The sequence below is a fragment of the Haliotis cracherodii genome, unplaced genomic scaffold (genome assembly GCF_022045235.1).
Source record: "Haliotis cracherodii isolate W230 unplaced genomic scaffold, xgHalCrac1.p SCAF_2, whole genome shotgun sequence".
In the NCBI taxonomy this organism is placed as follows: Eukaryota; Metazoa; Mollusca; class Gastropoda; order Lepetellida; family Haliotidae; genus Haliotis; species Haliotis cracherodii.
Window position 1 is genome coordinate 13,130,737 of NW_027266275.1, and position 23,956 is coordinate 13,154,692.

At 40.9% G+C, this 23,956-nt stretch overlaps 1 protein-coding gene across 1 annotated transcript in view; it reads right to left on the bottom strand.

Moving 5' to 3' along the window:
- Nucleotides 1-23,956, bottom strand: part of LOC139469813 (bone morphogenetic protein receptor type-1B-like) — a 72,979-nt gene that overhangs the window by 5,294 nt on the left and 43,729 nt on the right. The window contains exons 4-10 of the mRNA XM_071252112.1: nucleotides 21,406-21,514; nucleotides 19,505-19,643; nucleotides 17,246-17,438; nucleotides 3,791-3,982; nucleotides 3,120-3,225; nucleotides 2,370-2,545; nucleotides 601-731 (exon numbers count right to left, since the gene is read on the bottom strand). Coding sequence (XP_071108213.1) covers nucleotides 601-731; nucleotides 2,370-2,545; nucleotides 3,120-3,225; nucleotides 3,791-3,982; nucleotides 17,246-17,438; nucleotides 19,505-19,643; nucleotides 21,406-21,514 — 1,046 coding nt within the window. The remainder of the gene's footprint in view (nucleotides 1-600; nucleotides 732-2,369; nucleotides 2,546-3,119; nucleotides 3,226-3,790; nucleotides 3,983-17,245; nucleotides 17,439-19,504; nucleotides 19,644-21,405; nucleotides 21,515-23,956) is intronic.

Below are 23,956 nucleotides of genomic sequence, written 5' to 3' on the forward strand. Positions count from 1 at the left end.
CTGTTCTGCAAAAAAATGTGACGGACGGAAGGATGGACAGACAGCACCCATTCCTATAACCCCATTCCACTTCCTGACAGAATAATACACTGCAAGCTGCCTGGTGCCCTTAATCATCTCAGTAGGAAGGTGTTACTATGAGAAGATCACTGGGAGCAATGGTTATCATTGGAATGTACTTCATGTTTTGATGGAATTTCGAAAAATAAAACAGACGACGAGAAAATTTCAAAACAAAAAAAAGTAAAGTTTTTAACTTGATTGGTAAGGAAATACAAACTGTTCATCAATGGTCGATTGATTGGAGTTTGTTCGTCATGAAATCCGGAAATAAATACAATTTTCAAAATTCTTACTTAGCAAAAGGCACCAGTTCATGGCTATCTGATATCTGAACCAAGTAAGAACAAGAAACAGTCTTTGGGTTATGCTGACTTTGAAAGGTCACAAAATATAGCACTGTCTTACAACAAAGAGGCTGCAACTTGCCTCGCAACTGAATTAACACATGTTTAACTGTTGGCAAGAATCAGCTGTACCATGAACACTGAGACTGCCAAATTGACATTTTATAAGTACTAAATGCTGGCGACTACTTACGGGATCCGAGATCCATCGATTGGGTATGGCTGGTCGGATCTGTTCAACACAAACTATCTTCCTGACATCCTCAAAGCTGGGATCGCTGTGAAGACAGTCGAAGTAGGGCAGCGCATGGTCCTCTGCAATCCCTGCATCAACACAACAAATAACTCTAACTAATCACACTCGGACAAAACACTGTCTGATCTCTCCCTGATCACATAATATAGACACCTAACCACTTCAGTTAGCTCTCATAATGATCAAGTGTACTTTGAACCTATTCTGCCTATGTTTACAGAGAACAATTCCCAAACTATAAAAATGCATACTGTAACTTAGGGACGTTTTGCCAATTGAAATAATAGCAAGTGGCTAAACAAAATCCTTAACTGTGCCTGGAAAGTTTTGCGACACCCTACCAAAGATCAAAGCTGCTTTTGTACATGTAACAAATGTTATGTTTGGGAAAACACTTTCTTAGTAAAATACAGATTCTAGTACTTTTTTTGGTTGAGTCCCGTCTGGGATTTGAACCCACACTGCCAGAGTGAGGCACTTAATTGCCAGCACACAAAGTCAGCAATCTAACCCACTCAGCCACCAAGGCTTCCACAAAAATGAAAGCCCTGACAACTGGTAGTCTAGATCCTGTACTTTGTGTACCCCTCTGACAGGCTCCCATGGCCGATAGCTCTGGCAGTGTGGGTTCAAATCCCAGAAGGGACTCAACCCCCCAAAAGTACTAGAATCTGTACTTTACTAAGAAAATGTTATCCCATATGTGATATTTCATACATTTGACCATTTTCTAAAGGAGTAGGAAGCAGCGTGATGAAAAGGTTACTCGTGTCTGTTTTCAACTACAGATGCAAGTGTTGTAGTTGACAAGGAAAGTTGAAATTTGTACAACAATTCACATGGCTGGCGTATGTCTGGACTACTTAGTGTTGTGTCAGCAACTTCACAAGATGTGGCAGGTAAGTGACACAACGTGACCAGGTGTAATTAAGGAAACATTTATTTGTTTGTTTGTTGTTTAACGCTACACTCAGCAATATTCCAGCTATATGATGGCAGTCTGTAAAATAATCGAGTCTGGACCAGACAATCCAGTGATTGACATCATGAGCATCGATCCACGCAATTGGGATCGATGACATGTATCAATCAAGTCAGCGAGCCTGACCACCCGATCCCGTTAGTCACCTTTTCGACACGCATAGTCGCCTTTTACGACAAGAATGGGTTGCTGAAGACCTATTCTAAGGAAACAAGGCATGAGGGATCTAAATATGTTTAATCATATACTAGCTGGTTTGAAAATGTGTGGAAGTGAAAATGAACATGTCCTGTTAGATTATGTTCTTGTTGGTCTGCAAAAGTAATTGCGACGTTAAACGATTGCGAGTGTGTGTCACTTGTAGTTTTCTCAAGACTTTCCAACTAACAAATCTTTCCAGATTTACAGCAATCAACGAAAACATGAAAAATATACAGCAGCAAGGCTCTGAAGCTGATCTGCATGATGGAGGCCATGTTTAAAATTTTAACAGAATTCTATGAGCACTTTTTTGAGAGATGGGATTGCCCATAAAAAGTTTCAGCTTCATATTGGCCTTGTAGTATCAGAGAAGATTCCAAAATGCAAAAGTTAATGGATGGACATCCTGACAATTGACTAGACAGACGGTTGGCAACGCACCATGACACAAGGTCATTTGACTTTAAGTCCGGTGAGGTCAAACTTCCACACGCAAATCATGCCATCATGGCCATCCACCTACCTCCGATTATACACCTTCTTGCCACCTCCCACACCACCAGCCCGAAGGCGTACATGTCAGCCTGTTTGTAGGCATCGAAGTGGTTCTTGTTGACTCTGTCCTCCAGCACCTCTGGCGCCATGTACCGTTTTGTACCAGATCGAGTGTTGGGAGCAATATCTACCTCACTGCTTTCACTGCAAACACATCCCAAAACAGCATGCATTATATCACTCTGATGATACATTTGAGACTTATAACACATCCCACTCTAACAGGAACAAGGGCTGCACAGCTGGTGTCAATCACTGGCATTAATTCAGGAAAAAACTACCATTATCTACAAGTAAGATTACACAAGAAACTGTTTTGTTGCATGAACAGGTTAAGTTGGTCTTCAAGGGTCTTTGGCCTATATGTATGGTACATTAATCTAGGTACCGTCCAAAACTTTGTTTCTTCCTTGGCCACACATGAATTCAAGCAAAAACTTCTATCTGTGAACCTTTAGTTTCTGGAAGAGTGATATCTCATGTCAGGCTGTAAGAGGCTCGCCTAAATATCAGAAATCTGGTTCCACTTTATCTAGAGTGTAACTTTTCTGCAGTGATACAACAGGTTTCCTCATGTCATTCAAGACAATAAAAACAGTTGTTCTTTCAGAAACAATGCATGTTTATACAAGTGACTTTCTCCAAGCCCTGATAATGTTGAAAATTCCACCTATACCCCCCAACAGCATTTTCTTCCAGCCACTCCATCAACACGTACCTGATGTATCTGACAGCCAGGCCCAGATCAGCGATACAGCATGTACCATTCTTCTTTACCAGGATGTTCTTTGTCTTGATGTCTCGGTGAGCAATTGCTGGCTTTCCTGAAAGTCAGAGGTGTATGTTCTGTGATTACGACTGTGACAATCTTCAATTTATTCATCATAAAATTACGGTTATATTCAACTTTCAAAGTAACCTGTCAATTATTACAGTGAGGGGCGGATCAGAGGTTTTTGATGCCCAAATGTACAGAAAACAATTATCAGATTGTCATATTTTTGGATGACCCTCCCATGTCCTCATGATTTTTGTTCAAGACCCTCCCTGAAAAAAACCCCAAAATGCAAAAGAACATTATATTTTCCTATAAAGTGTCCATTTTTTCATGACCCTAATCAAATATGTATTATTTTTTGTGACCCACCCGATTCCCTCTGACCAAGCACCCAATATTAATACATAACCAAACCCTTATGAAACTAGAAAAATATAGAATAATTTGTTTCATAATCTCAAGCAACATGTGAATCAAACCACATACTGAAAATATTCTTTGCAACGTTACATCCATTAACAAAGTGCAAAACAACAAACATAAAAGGTCATAAAAAGGTCATTAGTTATCTCCCCTTAGAAAGGTAGAAATGAGTTATTCCCCCTACTGACCTCTGGTGCCAAATATCTCTGTATGGAGATGAGAGATGCCACAGGAAGCACTGTGACATAGAAGCAGCATCTCGTGGGTGTCCAGTGTATGAAGCTTGAGGTAATCATATAGGGATCCATTCTCATGGTAGTCCGTGATCAGAAACAACTGAGTCCAAGACCCTGTCCCCTTGATGTCAGCAGCAATGAAACCTGCAACCAATGGCATTGATTAGCGGAGAATACTATTGCCTGTACAACTGCTTATGGATAGTTGAATCTGAAGAGGACTTATGCTGAAAATCTGACTTTTTTATAGTGTGATGCCCGCCCAAATACAGGATTTATGGCATTGATGTAATAGAGGCAGGATATTCGCAGGAGTTATTACACACTGATATCAACTCATTTAACATGTGTTCTCAGTACAACCTCGGACAATGAAATAGGACAGCAAATATGTGCATGGAGCTGCTGGTGTCATATACTCTCTCCAAAATGTTTATAAGTATAGATTTACACTACTTTAAGTAATATTCCAGCAATATATTGACAGAGGACACAAGAACTGATCTTCACACACTCTACCCATGTGTAAACACGAACCCAGACTTTCTGTGGGACGAGCAAAGGCTTTTAATCACTGATCCCATTGTCCCAAAATGTGTTAGGATCAGCATCATACTAATTCATATCTAATGGGGATATTTTCACAACTGTGATTGTATTACAATAGTACCCAACACTACTGCAATAGTAGTGAGACAATGTTAAACCAACTTTAAGGCTTGATAAATAAATTGATCAATGTGAATACTGAATAATGTATTGCCAACAATGCCAAAGTCGACCAAGGGAAGCAACTCAATATAACTTTGTTTTAATCCTTGCAAAACAGCACATGAAAGGTTTGAAATTCAACTGCAAAAACTGGGTTTTCAGATGCATAATTTGTTTTACTTATAACTAATAGTGACTATTGAAACTATCAATCATTTTGCATACTAAGGACAATACTATTGGCGTTCATAAATCATATCAATATATTGTACAATCATAGAGCAAACAATTGCAATACATCGATAGTTTGACATACCGTTACACTCTTAATAAGAACAGCATAAAATGCCAGCATTAGCACTTTAGAGTTGAGTTCTAATCTCTTCAGATCCCAGAGGAAATATTTAATATAGCATTCACCACCATTCAACTCTTATCAGCTCCAGCAGCCTATACTCTTCCCCTTTTCAGCTCAAGAAACGAAGATACTTGAGGGTTCATTAATACTTGAACTATTTTTATATATCCTTACACATAACACTATTCCAGGAACGACATGGTAAATTGAGTCCTTATACCTGTCAATATGGGGGTGTTTCAGAGTCAATCTTATACAGGCATGATTAAAGAGGATCTTTATCATCACAATATTATAAAGGTTTTACCACATAACTCTTTGCTTTGCTTTGCTGACGTGCGTGTCCTTCACCCACTTCCCATGCTAAATGTGTTATCTTGTGACAGCTACCACAGGGTTAGATTGTGACTGCACCATGTATACTACCATCTTGTGATGTACATACAGCCTCAGTTATATGCCCTCTGATCAGTGTACCTGTGTTATGGCACCTGTGAGTGAGTGAGTGAGTGAGTGAGTGAGTGAGTGTGGTTTTATGCCACTTTTAGCAATATTCCAGCAATATCACGGCGGGAGACACCAGAAATGGGCTTCACACATTGTACCCATGTCGGGAATCGAACCCAGGTCTTCAGCGTGACGAGCGAACGCTTTAACCACTAGGCTACCCGACCGCCCCTATGGCACCTGAGAAGATCCGGGTCAAAATAGGTACCCAGCACTAAAGGTTAGTGATCTAACCCTCTCCGCCACCGAGGCTTCCACATAGGTATTATTATCTCATAAAAATAAAAAGTACCAAAAAAATTGTTCTACAATTTGCACTTTACTCAGAAGAAGTATAACATTGGTTACATTTGACCACTTAATAAAAGGCAATGTATATTCATGTCATGCATGTTATTTTAAAGCCTGTTGGTTGATTAACACTGCAGTCAGCAATCCTCTAGCTCTGTGATGGTGGCCTGTAAATAACTGACCAGACAAGCAAGTGATTGATATTATGAGAAAGTCTGACATCTGATCCTTTAAGCTACTTCATACGACAGAGATTGCAGAGGATCTATTCTAAACTGGAATCCCCCAGGAAAACATACGATATTGAAGAAAGGATATTTGTCATTTCAGACACTAAGATACCAGGTTCTACATAACTGCATAATCTATTATGTATACAACAAAAAACATCATCAAAAAAGGACCTGTACCAAACCATCAAGTTATGGAAAGGATGAACACCAGCAACGATGATTTACTTTCAGATTGGTCCATGTACAGTGATCAAATATTACCATTAGTTCCACACAAGTCCCAAGAATACAAACGCCTCGTTTCTTATACCACCCCGTAGCGATCGGCAGTTGTTTCTTTCATTCACACAGAACCCTTCGCTCACAGAGCTACAGCACAATTTCAACACAACACACAGACCATAAAGATGGAAACGTTGCAGCTTTTACAGACCCTGTTAAGTAATACAATATAGAATAACTTTGTACGAAATCCCCTGTGGCCAACACCACACCACACTCTGATTCTGATGCTATTAAGTCCTAAGAACATAGATGCCCCACTGCAATCCACAGCATAACAATCGCTGCATGCATCGGCCTCCACGATAATATGTGACACCAATTAGCTTAATGTCATAACAAATATTCTCTTCCTGCAACTTTTATCTTGGTGCGATGCATTTTTTCAGGAAATTGTTTGCCCGCAAGTCCTGATTCTCTCTCCAGAAATACTTAAATGGTGCATTAGCACATGAGAAGGAATACGCTAATAGAAACGGCAAAAGAAACAGGATAGAAACCTAATTCTTGTCATGTAATTTGTTAACAGGAACCCTGACAAACAGCTATCAGAGAAGCCTCCAATGGTGAAACCCGTTTTGTATTTATAGCCCAGCTCTCACCCCTAAGCCATTAATTTCCATTTTTCTTCCCATTTAAGTTCACAAATACGACCCATAATAGTTTTCAAAATACTGTGTTATCAAACTGATGTTCTTTTCAAGATACAATTACAGAAACGTGACACCCTAATCCAAGATAAATTGGACATCTGCGGAGGGGCCTTCCCAGCAATCCTTGTCAAAAATGACACAACCACCATGAAGACTCCCAATGGTCTGAGTAATTTGGTTTATAACTCATTTCATAGCTGTATGATGTGATTTTGGCCCACATGAGATTTCTAGAATTGGATTTAGGTAGTTAAAACATACAGTATTGGGTTATTGGTATCACATTATCGTTTGAATACAATTTCTCCAGCAAACATTATAACCTGAATGAAACATAAGTATCATTCTTGAAACTGAAATTTCAATTTAATAGAATTTCATTTCATTTTCTTCCATAAGAAGTGGCATGGATCACACATTAACCCTGAGATGAGATGTGTAGATTGCTGAGGGAATCATCAAAATTGTGCATCCATATGCTGTATTTACAAAACAAAAGTCGTCAGAAGAGTCTTTCTTCTCAGCAAACACTGAAGAAGTTTTATCATGGACAGTTGGGGCAACATTATCCACACACATTCATGTGTTAAATCCAGGACAGCTGTTAACATAAATTGTTAAAGAAAGAATAATCAGTCTTGATTATCCAACGAAACAGATTCCTTAAAAGGATAAAAAGGATAAAAAGCTGTAAAAAAAATGTAGGGAAAACTGAGTGATTATGTTTTACGCAGCTTTTAGCAATATTCCAGCAATATCATGGTGCAGGACACCAGAAATGGGCTTCACCTATGTCGGGAATCGAACCTGGGTTTTAGGTGTTCTGAGCAAACACTTTAACCACACCACACTGTAGGGAAAACTGAAATGCAGTGATGACACCAGGTGTTTGGGTAAGGGTAAGCATGTCCTGTAGTACCAGTAGCATCCACCACTAACTCAACATTCCAAATGCTTCCTGGGCCAAGTTGCCCTCACAAAAAGTCGAGGTTGTTAACTGCCAACACAAATCAAACAACCGAACAGTGTTTTGTCTCGTCTTCAACACAGAACATAAAAATCGTACTTGTACTTACTCAACATTTTAGTGAGTGCGTACGGATTTACGCCGCTTTCAGCAATATTCCAGCAATATCATGGCAGGGGATACCAGAAAGGGGATTCACATATTGTTTTGGTTTGGTTTGATTTGTTGTTTAACGCCGCACTCAGCAATATTCCAGCTATATGATGGCGGTCTGTAAATAATCAAGTCTGGACCAGACAATCCAGTGATTGACATCATGAGCATCGATCCATGCAATTGGGATCGATGACATGCATCAACCAAGTCAGCGAGCCTGACCACCCGATCCCGTTAGTCGCCTATTCTACCCCGGAATCTTCACATACAGTACCCATATAGGGAACTGAACCCGGGGCTGTAGCAGGATGAGTGGACACTATCACCACTGGGCTATCCCACTGCTATGTAACAAAATCTCTACCAATTGAAAGCTATGTTTTATTTTCCACCATGCAGTCTATGAAAGTCATCAAATTGCGAAACGTAACCTGCAGACATATCTATAATAGTAGTTCCATCCTGGACGTACTCAGATTATGACATTATTTGGTTATGGGGCAAATCTCACACGCTGGTGTCCCAATGTTCCATATTGCAATGTGAAAGAATCTTCGAACACTCAGTGGACTCAGTAATATGTTTTCAGGAAATGGCAAGCACAAACATAGACGTATCAACAAAATCAATTTTCTGTAACTTAATTGACAACCCCATTCCAGCTAGCCTACAGTGTAATCAGGAAACGTAAGCGAGACAGACAGACACTGGGTACGGAAGTGAAGAAAATTAAAAGGAAGCAGCCACAGGTGTGTGATCAGAGTTTATAATCATCTTGTTAACCTCAGATCAGCTGACAATTTCACCTTTTTACTTTGGAGAATTTTGAAATTCAGAATAGATATATTAGAGAGTGGGTATTCAAATGAAACTGCTCAAAACGGACTAAAAACTGACGTCACAATGCATCTGATGGATGATGATAGGTTTTGCAATATTGAAATTCTCATTCTCATTAAAACTTTTTGTCAGGCTATTTGAATAATACTTCAGTTAAAAAGATGATAACTGTAGAATATAATGAGACATGACATTCAGCCTGTAAACCTTTTTAGGTGAATCTGTTCTTTAAAACTTAACCTGAAAAAAGTCGTGTCAAGGCGCTCTGTAGCTCACCTGAAATAATTCTGACAAGGTGTTTACAAATGAATGTGTTTGGATTTATACTGCTTGGCATAATACTGCAGATACACATGAGGGTGTCAGTGGAATGTGGGAGGAGTGAGTGTGTGAGTTGGGTCTCATGCCACTTTTAATAAAAAAAATTCCAGGTATATCACGACTTGGGTGGGTGGGGGAGTTTGGTTTTACGCCGCTTTCATGGACACCACAAATTGGCCAATGTGGATTGAAATCCCAAAGGGACCCAGATCATATTTACCACTTTGATGCAACCTATGAGCACAGGTATGGTCTTGACAAACCAAGTATCATACTCAGTGTGAATATGGGATACAACCCAAGATCAGTAGATCCTAGCATAGCAAAGGGGCGCAACTCAGCATGCAAATTGTGGTACCTCTGATCACTTATCCATCCATGCCACTTGTGTTTAAAGGGGCCTTTTTTTTACCTTTGTAATCTGAAACAAACCACCTACCACAGAACCAATCCACTCACAAAACTGATGCTTCATTCATAAGAAAAGGTCGACAGATATCTTTCAATAGTGACATTCTTAACCATTAAGCAGTCAGCTTCATCAGGAAGGAAAAACAACTGACATAGGTCGTAGAAATATACTTATTTGTAAGCTTTACAAATATGATTATGTTAACAAGTTCAGGAACAGCAACAAACTCCAGGTGAGCTATCTCAAATATGATATTTCGAACACAGATTTAGTGGCAAATCAGAAACATTCACCCTGTGGAAACCGAGACAAAGGCTCTTATGGCCAGCATTTTGCAGATTGAGTGACGAAGGAGCCTTCTCGCCACCAGAAAGGTTAACGTGTGACAGGCAAGTGCGGCGTGCCCTAAGGGGGAGGAAGGCACATAATTAGTGCATTGATTTTCCCCAGGTTAAGCAAGAAGCACACATGTAGAAATTATGCCATTTGGAAATTTAAGGCTTGATATTGATTTTATTTTGTGTAATTGAGAAAACTTCCGATATGATCAAGTGTAACCGAAGTATCAACAGTTCCAGTGGAAACATCTTACTGATGTGCACAGGGCATCGTTATACTTATGTGTTTTGTAAGATAATGAAGGTCATGTAATTATCTTCATCATGGCATACAGGACAGATTCATTCCGGTAAGCTTTTGGGCAAATAAAATATTGACCTTGACCTTTAATAGAAGGTTATCAAACTGACTAGATAATCTCTAAATAAAACGTTCTTAATAAATTGCAATAACATAGTGCCTGGACATCAATTTATAATGAACATTGGAGACAAAACATAAAAAACATGTCTAAATCTTCATGAATTAGCTTGTAAATAAGCCTTTCTTGCAAGTGACCTTGTCAATGGAAATTGACAAAAACTGTTGAAGAAGTCATTAAAACTGTCTGCAGATTGCAATTATATTTATATGTATCAGTTCAAGAATCTTTCATTATAAGTTGTATTTGCTTCATCAAAATATAGTTACATATTCTCAGACTATAAAAAGTCATTTCTCCTGCATATCAAAAAGCATAAAAAAGCATATTATTAAGTACCATAAGTGTTTCATGCATTTGAAAGATATTTTCATGAGTTTTCCTAATCCTAACTTAACGATTAAAGTTCATCACATAAATTCTTTCATGGATTAGCCTATTAAAAACCTGTCTCCATCTCAAATGTAAATTCACAATAACTTGATCTTTGCCTATATCTCGCCTTAAAATTGCATTACAGCTTACACCAAGATATCATGGAGAAATGGACGACATTTCCCACCAGGTAAAAACACATTCAAATTTTCCTCTTAAATATTGGCTACAATTTGAAATGGCAGAAAATCCTTCAACTAAGTGACACCATTACGGAGAGTATCACAGGACAGAGCTGGGAAAGTAGCCAATCAAAGACTCCGAGGCATGTAGCAGAAACTCCGGAAACCTCTCTCCCATGAGTTTCCCTCCAATGAGCTCCATTATGCAACGCTGGTTCTCAGAATCACTCGCATGCCTGCCACAACTTTTATTATACCCTTGAAAGATCAATACCAATGAAGTCCATCTCCAAGTGGACCACCCTCTCAGATGGGCTGTGGCAGCAGCCTTTGTTCACGCACTCAAAAAATTCCCAAATCAATGTAAAGACTACAAACATAGCTTTTGTTATTTTGGCAGTACCCTCCGCCCGATATGGCACCAAGCAATTTTGCAATTTCATGCCGACGCGAGCCGACATGAAAAATCAAATGGCTCCATTTGTTGTCCTGCGTACGTCTCCACGGATACCATTACCTCCTGGGCCAATTTCGTGAAATTATTCCGACTGTGCCTGAATGGCCAGGGTTAGTCCTGACCACTACAAGTACTTGTGTTCCCTGGTGGACGATCAGGTTACAGCTGCCTAGGAAAATCACAGCGCAACAATAATCTGGTGGGATAATGCAAGTGTATTGCATGCATGGTAGACTGTGTGTAAACAGTGGATGAGACCTGCTCAGGGCGGGACAAACACTCTCCATATAGTCTTTCTGTGCTGGAACACATGGACCTGTCCACTGGCGGATCCTGAGTGGGGTGCACACACTGCCCTTTTTTCAGAGTTAGTGAGTGAGTTTAGGGTCTGTATGCCAGACAACAGTACCACATCCACTGATATATCCACCCAATACTCTCTTTGATTGGCCTTTTGGAAGTCAGTGAGTAAATTAGAAAATGTTCAACTTTATGGATAAGAACTTCTGGTTTAATGAATACACGTTTCGAAGTAGATTCTTAAACCGTTATCAAGCTGAAGTTAACACGTCCTTCCTGTTACTCTCAGACATAATCTCACGGAGACCTTGACACAACTGTACTTCATGGAAATATTAGTGGCTACCTGATACAATACAAGAATATATCCTATGCTATGAGTGAGTGAGTGTTTGTTGTTTAACGCCGCACTCAACAATATTCCAGCTATATGACGGCGGTTTGTAAATAATCGAGCCTGGACCAGACAATCCAGTGATTGACATCATGAGCATCGATTCACGCAAATAGGATACGTTGACATGTATTAACCAAGTAAGCGAACCTGACCACCCGATCCTGTTAGTCGCCTTTTACGACAAGCATGGTCGCCTTTTACGGCAAGCATGGAAATCTTTTTGAATTGTACCTGTACCAATTTCATCATTCCCAATGTCTTTCGAGTGAGCGAGTGAGTGAGTGAGTGAGTGAGTGTTGTGGCGTTACACAGGCCTTAGCAATATTCAGGCAATCTCATGGTGGGGGTGGCCAGAAGGCTGCCAGAAATGTGCTTCACATGTTCCATCCGCCATGTGTAGATAGATCAAACCTTTGGCATGACGAGTGAACATTTTAACCACAGGACTGCGATATTCTCACTAAGGCAAGGCTCTATTCACATGTGCCTTGTTGAAGCATTGCTTAACAGACATATGTAATGTTTAGCAAAGCTCAGTTCACGTTATGCAGGTCTATATTCACATGTGCCATGTTAAACAATGCCCAATACACATTGATAGAGAAACACTGCTCTATTCACATGTGCCATGTTAAACAATGCCCAATACACATCGATGGAGAACACTGCTCTATTCACATGTGCCATGTTAAACAATGCCCAATACACATCGATGGAGAAACACTGCTCTATTCACATGTGCCATGTTAAACAATGCCCAATACACATCGATGGAGAAACACTGCTCTATTCACATGTTCCATGTTAAACAATGCCCAATACGCATCGATGGAGAACACTGCTCTATTCACATGTGCCATGTTAAACAATGCCCAATACACATCGATAGAGAAACACTGCTCTATTCACATGTGACATGTTAAACAATGCCCAATACACATCGATAGAGAAACACTGCTCTATTCACATGTGACATGTTAAACAATGCCCAATACACATCGATAGAGAAACACTGCTCTATTCACATGTGCCATGTTAAACAATGCCCAATACACATCGATAGAGAAACACTGCTCTATTCACATGTGCCATGTTAAACAATGCCCAATACACATCGATAGAGAAACACTGCTCTATTCACATGTGCCATGTTAAACAATGCCCAATACACATCGATAGAGAAACACTGCTCTATTCACATGTGCCATGTTAAACCCATGTCGGGAATCGAACCCGGATCTTCGGCGTGTCGAGCGAACATTTAACCACTAGGCTACCCGACCGCCCCCCTGCATAAATGAAAAATGACACCTTCAAATCACAATCCAAAACATGGATTCTCATCATTAAGTGTTCAACACATGGAGTGAACATATTTCTCAAAGGAATGTCGTCCTCTCTCAACACAACTGTATTTGGATCCCTTTGTGCATCCGCTCCAACAATCTCAGAAGAGTCGTAGTTCATTACTATATTGGTTTGACCCCTTTTAGCACAATCTCGGAAGAGAACTATTTCAATGTGTGTATTACTTTGGGCCCTCTCCAAGTTAGACGGCTGCACATGTGATCTGAGCACCAGATTGAAAAGAACTTGTTCTTATAATCTTGAATACAGCTGCTTCCATTGTTAGAGCATAATACATTTTCCAGAGGCTGTCTGTGATGATTCGATACCTCATTATTGAGGGTTCACATGTCACAGATCACAGAGAAGTACTAAATGTGGCAATGAACAAGTGATACACATTTACGAGTCTCCAAACAACCTTGTTCAATTCAAATGAGATCTCAAGGAATTTACACTTGCTAGCACTTGTTATTTTAAGTAACAAACACTCAAAATGAGACGTAATAAGCGCCCATGGCAATATTTGCTAATATATTGGCTAGTGAACAATTCCAATTAGCACCCTTCCGATTGATCAATGTACACAAAACTTATTTATTTGTGTATAATACGCACTCGTGTGTTTTATGCACCCTTAATTAAGAGCAATTAAATTCTGGGAAAAATATATCTGTCGTGTATAATACACACAGACTTTTCTTTTGCATCATTTCAGGCTGTTAGCATAAACCATGAAATTTACAATCTTTCAACTATTTCACCAAAATTATATTCAAATAAGAGCCCCCTATTTCTAATTTTGAGAGCACCCTGGGCGCTTATGTCGAATACGGTACAATGTATATATACTTATGAATGAAGTAAACACACCTTGATCATAGAAGTCCCTGTAACAACTAGCCACCAAATAAAACAAGTAAAAATACACCCATATTATACTACTCAAAAGAAGTTGAAGAACACCCAATTCATTCATATTACCATATGTCGTGGCATAAAAGATTAACTGTAGTTATTTGAAAGAATCAGTGTTATTTAACTTCTTTTGAACTGTATGTATTCCAATGGTTCCCCGACCAACTCTGCTATGTATGTTACATGCATGCATCAGAAACGTCGACTTACAAAGTAAAATCAGGAAAACTTGCAACATACTTAAGATCTTGGGAAGCAATCATGCAGGTTTTTGAGACAATGCACAATGCAAAACAGATTGCATGCCAGAACAAACAGCCTTATTAAGGCAAAAGCGCTGCATCTTTGACAGCTGTCACAGAACGTGACGGACTCAGCAGGAAATCGCGTTTTGTTCGCGTAGCACAAATAGTGCCTGTCACTCATAGAATAGCTCAACTTCGTCAATACATGTTACTCTTCAGTATTCAGAGGTCAAAATTTCTTTTCCATAGTCCTCAAATCCAATCAAATTAACGCAAATATATTCGGCGAGGGTGTTGAGGGAAGCCTTTGCTGGTTTCACTGTACAACACAGCTGTGAAAAGATCAGATCAGGGTATCTTCCTTCCTGCACGCAGCTACAGCTAGTGTCAAAGGCGCTTGCATCTTTTTTCTCCAAATCTACTTAGAGAGCTCGCGACTTCTATTACTTTTTGTGAGACTCGGAAGCTAAACATGTGACAAAAACAAAGGACAAAATAGCCTGCTAATCAGATTGTACATCTATGGTGTCAGTTCTGGTAATTTGATGTGGGGCACTTGTAGCGACTGTGATTGGAATCAATGTCCACCTCCCATCTCTATGATGTATATAAGTCACAGCTGACAGTCAGTGCAAAGGAAGGGAATAACATATTAGGCTTCTCCATGACAAACACAGTTTTTTCTTAATCTATCCTTGATACAGCATAATAACTCAAGTTATGCTTCAAATTTTGAAACAGAAACAATAAGGCAGCATTACATTGTTAAAAAAACCTTTATTACCTTAGTTCCATTTTAATTCAGAATTTTTTATAAAAAAATGTTACTACACGACACATACTATATCAAAATATAATTATATAATGGTTAGTTTGATTACAGAAAAAAATGGAATTTATGGCTGTGAATTAATAGAGATAATGTATTCAAAGGAATTATATAGTTTCATCATTCATAAATGTCCAGGGCATTGATTTTTTCATCAAAACATTAAGAAAAATATATTTCAAACAAGAGATTCTAATTGTCTAATAATGGGTCAAAAGTTTGAAGATGACACTACCCCAAACAAAAACAAATTTATCCTTATGTCCCTGATGTTTTCAATGAGATTCAATTGAAATTTTTCAATTTCAATTTAATGAAATTCATTTTTCATGATCATGAATAGTTGAAAAAATGTTCGAATCCAATCTCATGATTAAAACTGTAATGATGACATAACACTATTATTGTTGCAGTTGCTTCTGAACCAGGAATTCATTGACCATTCAGAACATGCATTTTAACAAGTAACAAGACGCAACAATAGGTCATTATGCCAAATTATAGGGAAACTATACATCAACCTTAACAAGGTTTAAGTCTGAGAAATCAGTCAAATCTGTTGATTCCGGAAGTACAATCAAGCCGCCCATCAAGTGATTTCTCCATTCCGAAATGTGATCCAGGGCAATGTGATAACAACGAAGACTGTAAGGTTACTGGTCTTTTCACATCGATCCTATCACAGCCGGGAGGGGACCTTTGTTTATACTCATTTTCACAAGTGTTCTTAAGTCCCTATCAGTCTGACAGTGTATGATATAATATCACCAGATGATTCTGTGTAACCTGCGTTATCATCAGAGTGTCTGCAGTAATCACGACAGAGTAAACAGATTCAAATAACAGCAGATAAAGCCATTTTTCAAAAAAAGGAACAAAGAGGGTTTTTTCTATGTCTTAGACAACACCTCATGGCCTTTGACACAATCTGTCATGGTTTTGTTTCTGAAGGGGAATAAAGATGCTGCGTAGATTGCACTGAGTGCAAGAAACACCTGTTGATCTGACAATATTTTCTTCACAAAGACAAAAGTGGAACTACAGCTTCATCCGTCTGACAGAATTGTATGCATGGAACCAGAAGTGTTTCAGCCACCAACATTCAGAACAAGAACCATCCACACAGAAGGGAAATGAAAGCTGTCTGAAGAGTGAACACATTCACCACTGACCTAAACTAACATCAAATTTGAAACTAGGTGTGTCAACAAACTTGTGAGTGAGTGAGTGAGTGAGTGAGTGAGTGAGTGAGTATGGTTTTACGCCGCTTTTAGCAATATTCCAGCGATATCACGGCAGGGGACACCAAAATGGGCTTCACACATTGTACCCATGACGGAATAGAACCCGGGTCTTCGGCCTGACAAGCTTTAACCACTAGGCTACCTGACCGCCCCCAACAAACTTGTGATGAGTGACAGAGTGCATGTTGTTTTACGCCAACTGAAGCAATCTAGCTATATCATGGCAGACTGTAAACAGGTTCTAATTAAGTGAGTTGTTGAAAGCATGAGAAACAATCCATGCCATTGCAGCAAGATGCAAAACACTATTTACACATTGTACCCATTAATCCTCATCAGCTGGCTCTTGTGACCATCATGAGAAACTGAGGCCAACATCTGCCCAAGAATTCCCAACAGGGAGTTCTTAGAGGAAGTTGTCATTTTTAAAATCCTTTTAACAAATGGAGTCTCTGGCAAATTCTGGAAAATTGGTGCCATGGGGTCATGGGGACCTTCTCTGCCCCAGAATCACCATTGGGAGAAAGCACACTATCATAAAACAGCATCAAATAACAGAATGAAACAACAATGTTGAATAAACGAATGCAACAGTATCTAAAGGACGCTGGGAAGGACTTACCGAGTATATTGTCATGTCTTAGGAGGACAGTTTGGTAGAGCTCGGTTTCACGGAACCAGCTTTGCTCTTCTGTTGTGAAGAATATCTTGACAGCAACATTCTCCCCTCTCCACTTGCCCTTCCAAACTTCACCATAACGCCCCTTGCCTATACTCTTGATGAGGTGAATCTGCTTGGCAATTGTTCGTTGAACCTGAAAATCAGTTTAATTATATAGTAATCTGCACCTATTCTTACAGGACATAACACTTTCTAAGTTGACATCAACTAATCATTCATGACACCATGCTTGCATACTTTGGATCCATCACATTTGAAAATGCAATGAAAATTGACTAACTGGGTTAGAAATGACCACTAATCATGAGACAAGGGCAAATCTGGAAGATATACTTGACTTCTGTTAATATTCCATAAACTAGTCCTCAATCAGCTGCAGTCAAGTTGGCTGTGGTGTTCATCTTCACCTCATGTATTCCAAGCAGAAAGGGACGCTGTTCATGTACCTGCACTCCAATAGCTTGTTAACTATTATACCCAATGCTATTATATCCTATGCTATTTGACATTTGATTGACTAGCTTTTGATCCCCAATTCAGTCATCACTTGCAATAACCATCAGATACCTATTTTGTGCTAGACAAAAATTATTACATAAGATTTACACGTTATCATTCAAAAATAACACAAACCCAAACTCTTCTGGTTTGGCAAGTGCATATTTTTTTTTTATGAAGAATAGGATTATAAAGACACATAAATGTCACAAACGAGTATTTCCAGCACATTCTGAGAAGTGATCTGTTCCTTTGACAACAGAGCATTACAGGATTATAATCCCTGGTGTCAGTCACTGTGACAGACTGACATGTCCTCTATCTTGTCATTGTGCATGAAGAAGTCAGATGCACTCGCAGGCCACAAAACACATCCACACCATTGGAGATGTATTCACTTCCACAATAAAGAAAAAAACTAACACCTATTTGCAGACAAAGCCAGACTTGAGATCACCAGAAAACAAACCTTATCATAACCTTTGAATATTCATCAGTGCCAATTATGAAACTGATGACATGGTTTTATTGATAAAACTAACTTGGGTCAGGCGCTAACGACATGAGCGAGAAGTTGTCAATACCAGAGCCTATCTATATCCTCATTTGTTCGGGGAGTGGTGTTTTTGCAGTTAGCTGATATTTACCGTCTTACAATGCTATGAATAATGACATTGCTGGTAAAAACTACAACCGGCTAAGTGTTTCCTTAATGAGTCGAGAGGTAAGGTGATATGTTACTTCTGCTTGAGGAATGAGCTTTTAGGGGAAGCCAATCTTCCGCTGGTTCAAAACTGAATTGAAAATAGAATTTAAGGTTTCACAACTCTACTTCCACATTGTTATTGTTGCTAAAAAAAAGTACAGAAAAACTTTGAAGTCAACGAACTCACACTTCTTCCAGGATGTGCTCCTCAGACCAAGCCTACCTCAATTCCATGCAACTTATGTGATCCGAAAAACTTAATGGCACTATTCGGATGTGAAACATATTGAGCTTATCCTAATCATTACTATACATATTACAATAATATTACTATCTTGAACTATGAGCGATCAACAGAGGTAGATCCTCATAGATCTCAGAGGGGAGGTGAAATGGGGTTTAACATTGCGTTTAAGATTATTGCACTTATGTAGCAATGTGCATGCACGTGTGCGTGTATGTATGTGTGTGTGGCTGCTTTAACCAGTCCGGACTAATGCCGATTTTATAGTGCTAGGCCACTGAGATACCATGCCGCAGTTTAACATGAATACCCCACTCAGACACAGTATACCGACTCCGAGCCAACCAGTCCTTGTTTTAGCCCCCTAATGCTGCGTGCCAGGCAGGGTAACAACAAGTAGCAGCTTTTACTTTCTTTTGATATGGCAGGGTCGGGAATTGAACCCCTGACCTTTCACTCTCCAGACAGATGCTCTACCACTAGACCACAGAGGCAGGACACAGATTTCAGCAGGCAATGTTGATGACTGTTGATCACATCAACAATCCAACAGTTCAGTACTGTTTAACAAATCAAGGAAGCAACAGTTAAGTGCTGCTGAATACATCTACATGATTGTCAATGCAGTGCAGACAGAATGTAACTGTAAAAAGATAATGCTTACTGTCAGTCTGTGCAGGTAAAAAAATATTACTGATGGCCCATACAGCTTCAAGCCTAATGCTCATTGCAACAAAAGATTGTCTCTCACCAGTAATGGAAGCCCTGAGCCACTGCCAGAAGACTGGGACTGTTCTATGAGGTCATGTAGCGTCTCCCCTGTCCCAATGAACGTCTCGTTCTCTGCTTCTTCCAGGATCTGCTCCCTCTCCAGCTCACGCTTACGATACCTACAGAGTGTCATCAGTCATCATCATCTTCGTCATCATGCAACAACATCAACATCAACATAGACAGAGTCAACGAGTCAGTAGGGTTTAACACCGCTTTGAACAGTATACCAGTCATACTATGGCGTGTCAGCTTAACGTGGGAGAAAAGCGCAAGTGATGCAGGTCTCAGACGTTTACCACTTTGGTGAAACCCACAAGCACGGATATGATGTGGACAGACCTAGTAACACAATCAGGGGAATCTGGATTTAAACCCAGGTTCATAGGTTTCTGGTTTGCCCAAGGGACTCTCTGCACAGCGTATTGTGGCGCCTTAGATGACTGGGCCACCTGTGCCCCCACACACAAGAAATATATGTTGTCAATGGTGAGAGCATGTACTTGCCTACATGTCTTCACTGTAAAGTTGCTATATGAAAAACATGCCACTTGAAATATTCCAATATTCTAATCATCTGACTAAAAGGTTGTTTAATTAACCAGTCAGCAATATTTCAGCCTGTGAATAATTTTTGTTGCACAATCAGACAAACCCCATACTGCGACCCCCGATTGTCATTTGATTACGGCAAGAATGTTGATACATTGGAGCTATTCTGCTTAATAATCTTGACAAGGTTGCCATATCAAGAATCTTGTTTAAGAGAAATCAAGAGAGACTTCAAAGCATATGATATACATAGAATGTTTTTGTAAAATAACCATAATGGTGTAAGACTTTTTGTACATTCCATCAGATGATAATACTTTAAAATCCAATTTTCTACTTTTTAATACATCAATATATACAACTCAAAAGAAGTTAAAGAACGCCTGATTATTTCACATTCCAATAGATTATCTGTCCTGCCATAACAGATTAACGATTGCAATATGAAAGAATTGGGTGTTCTTTAACTTCTTTTGAGACGTATACATACATGAACTGTTTTGAAAAAATACCTGACTTGAGGCTTGTATTATGATACAAGGTATCTGGGTACATCAATACCAAAGTGCAACATTAAGGTGGATCTTGGGGTCCCTCTGCAGCATGTAAATCTATGGACCTCCTAAATATGCAACTTTTAACATCCGAATAATAAAAAGGACTCTTTGACTGTCATTCTTAATTTTGAACATAAAATATACCAGCTGCTCAAAAGAAGTTCATGAACACTGATTCTTTCATATCAATATAGTAAATCTGTCATGTCATGTTTGTTTGTTTGTTGTTAAATGCCACACTCAGCAATATTCAGGCTATATAACAGCAAAATTTAAATAATCGAGCCTGAACCCCACAAACCAGTGATTGACATAATGAGCATTGGTCAACCAAGTCAGCGAGCCTGGCCACCCAATTCCGTTAGTCGCCTCTTACAACAAGCAGTCACTTCTCACAGCAAGCATGCTGTTATGTCGAGACAGATTACCTAATAACATGAAATCAAGGGATCTTGTTAACTTCTTATGAGTAGTATATATAGTGGTTGATAGTGAAGGCAACAATCTGTGCCATCAAGCTCCGCATCCGCAGTTGTAACTACATCACACAATTTCTGGGAGACCCCCCCGCTACATACACAGGAGCAATCATGAACACCTGATTTCCATGTTACTGCTTCTTTCAAGCACGAAGTACCACTCAGCCACATGGAACACTGGATAACATCATCAGCACAACCAGAAATCACAAGCCACATAAGTAGTAACAGTTATTCAATGGATACATGACACAGGAAGAGACTGACAGTTGTCAGATATGTTGGCCACCTACCTGAGGTACACAAAGGTGACAGTGATGATGAGAATCACAAAACACACAGTCACTGATATCAGCAGCGCAATGTGGGTGATGTTTTCGTACTTCTTGGGCACCTCGTACTCTGCAACACACAAACCAGATGATTACATTGGTAGTAACCCAGTCATGGAAGCATGGGGGGCTGAGGGACAGGTAGCACCCCAGTAATGGAAGCCTGGGGCAGGGAGGGACAGGTGGCATAACAGTAATGGAAGCCTGGGGGGCAAGGAGGGAAAGGTAGCATAGCAGTAATGGAAGCCTGGGGGGCAGGGAGGGACAGGTGGCATAACAGTAATGGAAGCCTGGGGGGCAGGGAGGGACAGGTGGCATAACAGTAATGGAAGCCTGGGGGGCAGGGAGGGACAGGTGGCATAACAGTAATGGAAGCCTGGGGGGCAGGGAGGGACAGGTGGCATAACAGTAATGGAAGCCTGGGGGGCAGGGAGGGACAGGTGGCATAACAGTAATGGAAGCCTGGGGGACAGGGAGGGACAGGTGGCATAACAGTAATGGAAGCCTGGGGGGCAGGGAGGGACAGGTGGCATAACAGTAATGGAAGCCTGGGGGACAGGGAGGGACAGGTGGCATAACAGTAATGGAAGCCTGGGGGGCAGGGAGGGACTGGTGGCATAACAGTAATGGAAGCCTGGGGGACAGAGAGGGACTGGTGGCATAACAGTAATGGAAGCCTGGGGGGCAGGGAGGGAAAGGTAGCATAACAGTAATGGAAGCCTGGGGGGCAAGGAGGGACAGGTGGCATAACAGTAATGGAAGCCTGGGGGGCAGGGAGGGACAGGTGGCATAACAGTAATGGAAGCCTGGGGGGCAGGGAGGGACTGGTGGCATAACAGTAATGGAAGCCTGGGGGACAGAGAGGGACTGGTGGCATAACAGTAATGGAACCCTGGTGGGCAGAGGGACAGGTAGCACCCCAGTAATGGAAGCCTGGGGAACCGAAATGGGACAGGTAGCACCCCAGTAATGGAAGCTTGGGGGACAGAGGGACAGGTAGCACCCTAGTAATGGAAGCCTGGGTGACAGAGGGACAGGTAATACCCAAAATAATGGAAGCCTGGGAGACAGAGAGGGTAAGGTAGCACCCCAGTAAGGGAAGCTGGGAGACAGAGAGGATATGGTAGCACCCCAGTAAGGGAAGCTGGGAGACAGAGAGGATAAGGTAGCACCCCAGTAAGGGAAGCTGGGAGACAGAGAGGATATGGTAGCACCCCAGTAAGGGAAGCTGGGGGACAGAGAGGATAAGGTAGCACCCCAGTAAGGGAAGCTGGGAGACAGAGAGGATAAGGTAGCACCCCAGTAAGGGAAGCTGGGAGACAGAGAGGATAAGGTAGCACCCCAGTAAGGGAAGCTGGGAGACAGAGAGGATATGGTAGCACCCCAGTAAGGGAAGCTGGGAGACAGAGAGGATAAGGTAGCACCCCAGTAAGGGAAGCTGGGAGACAGAGAGGATATGGTAGCACCCCAGTAAGGGAAGCTGGGGGACAGAGAGGATAAGGTAGCACCCCAGTAAGGGAAGCTGGGAGACAGAGAGGATAAGGTAGCACCCCAGTAATGGAAGCCTGGGGGACAGAGGGACAGGTAGCACCCCAGTAATGAAAGCCTGGGGGACAAAGAGGATAAGGTAGCACCCCAGTAAGGGAAGCCTGGGGGACAGAGAGGATAAGGTAGCACCCCAGTAATTGAAGCCTGGGGGACAGAGAGGATAGGGTAGCACCCCAGTAAGGGAAGCTTTGGGGGCAGAGGGACAGGTAGCACCCTAGTAATGGAAGCTGGGGGAGGATGGGAACAGAGAGGGAACAGGTATCACCCCAGTAGTTGAAGGTGAGGTGAAATGGGGTTAAACGTCGCGTCCAAGATTATTGCACTTATATAGCGACATGCATGCACGTGTATGTATGTGTGTGGCTGCTTGTACTAGTCCGGACTGATGCCGATTTATAGTGCTAGCTCACTGAGATACCATGCCGCAGTTTAACATGAATACCCTACTCAGACACAGTATACTGACTCCGAGCCGACCAGTCCTTCTTTTAGACCCTTAATGCCGAGCGCCAGATAGGGTAACAAAAAGTACCATCTTTTAACGTCTTTTGGTATGACGCGGTTGAGGATTGAACCCGGACCTTCCGCTCTCCGAGCGGAGGCTCTACCACTAGACCACGGAGGCGGTCCCAAATAGTTGAAGGTCTCCTGTCCGACCCTAGTGTACTCTACTTCATTCAGTTGTCACTGATAGCACAAGGGTCACGCGCACATTCTACACCTGTACTTGTGACCTCGCCGCTACCACCATAAATCCCATTTATTCATGTCCCCGTCATTTCACTAAACACTGCATTAAGAGACTTGGCCATGATTCAAAGTCCCCCTACAGAGACCATGCAACCTGGTTCACTAAGGTTTTACAGCAAGATAAAGGTTAACTCATACACTCTGGCTGAAAGCAATACAGGCACTGGTAAAATGAATGGACACACAAAGGAAGATGTATGCATAGCTGTTTGCC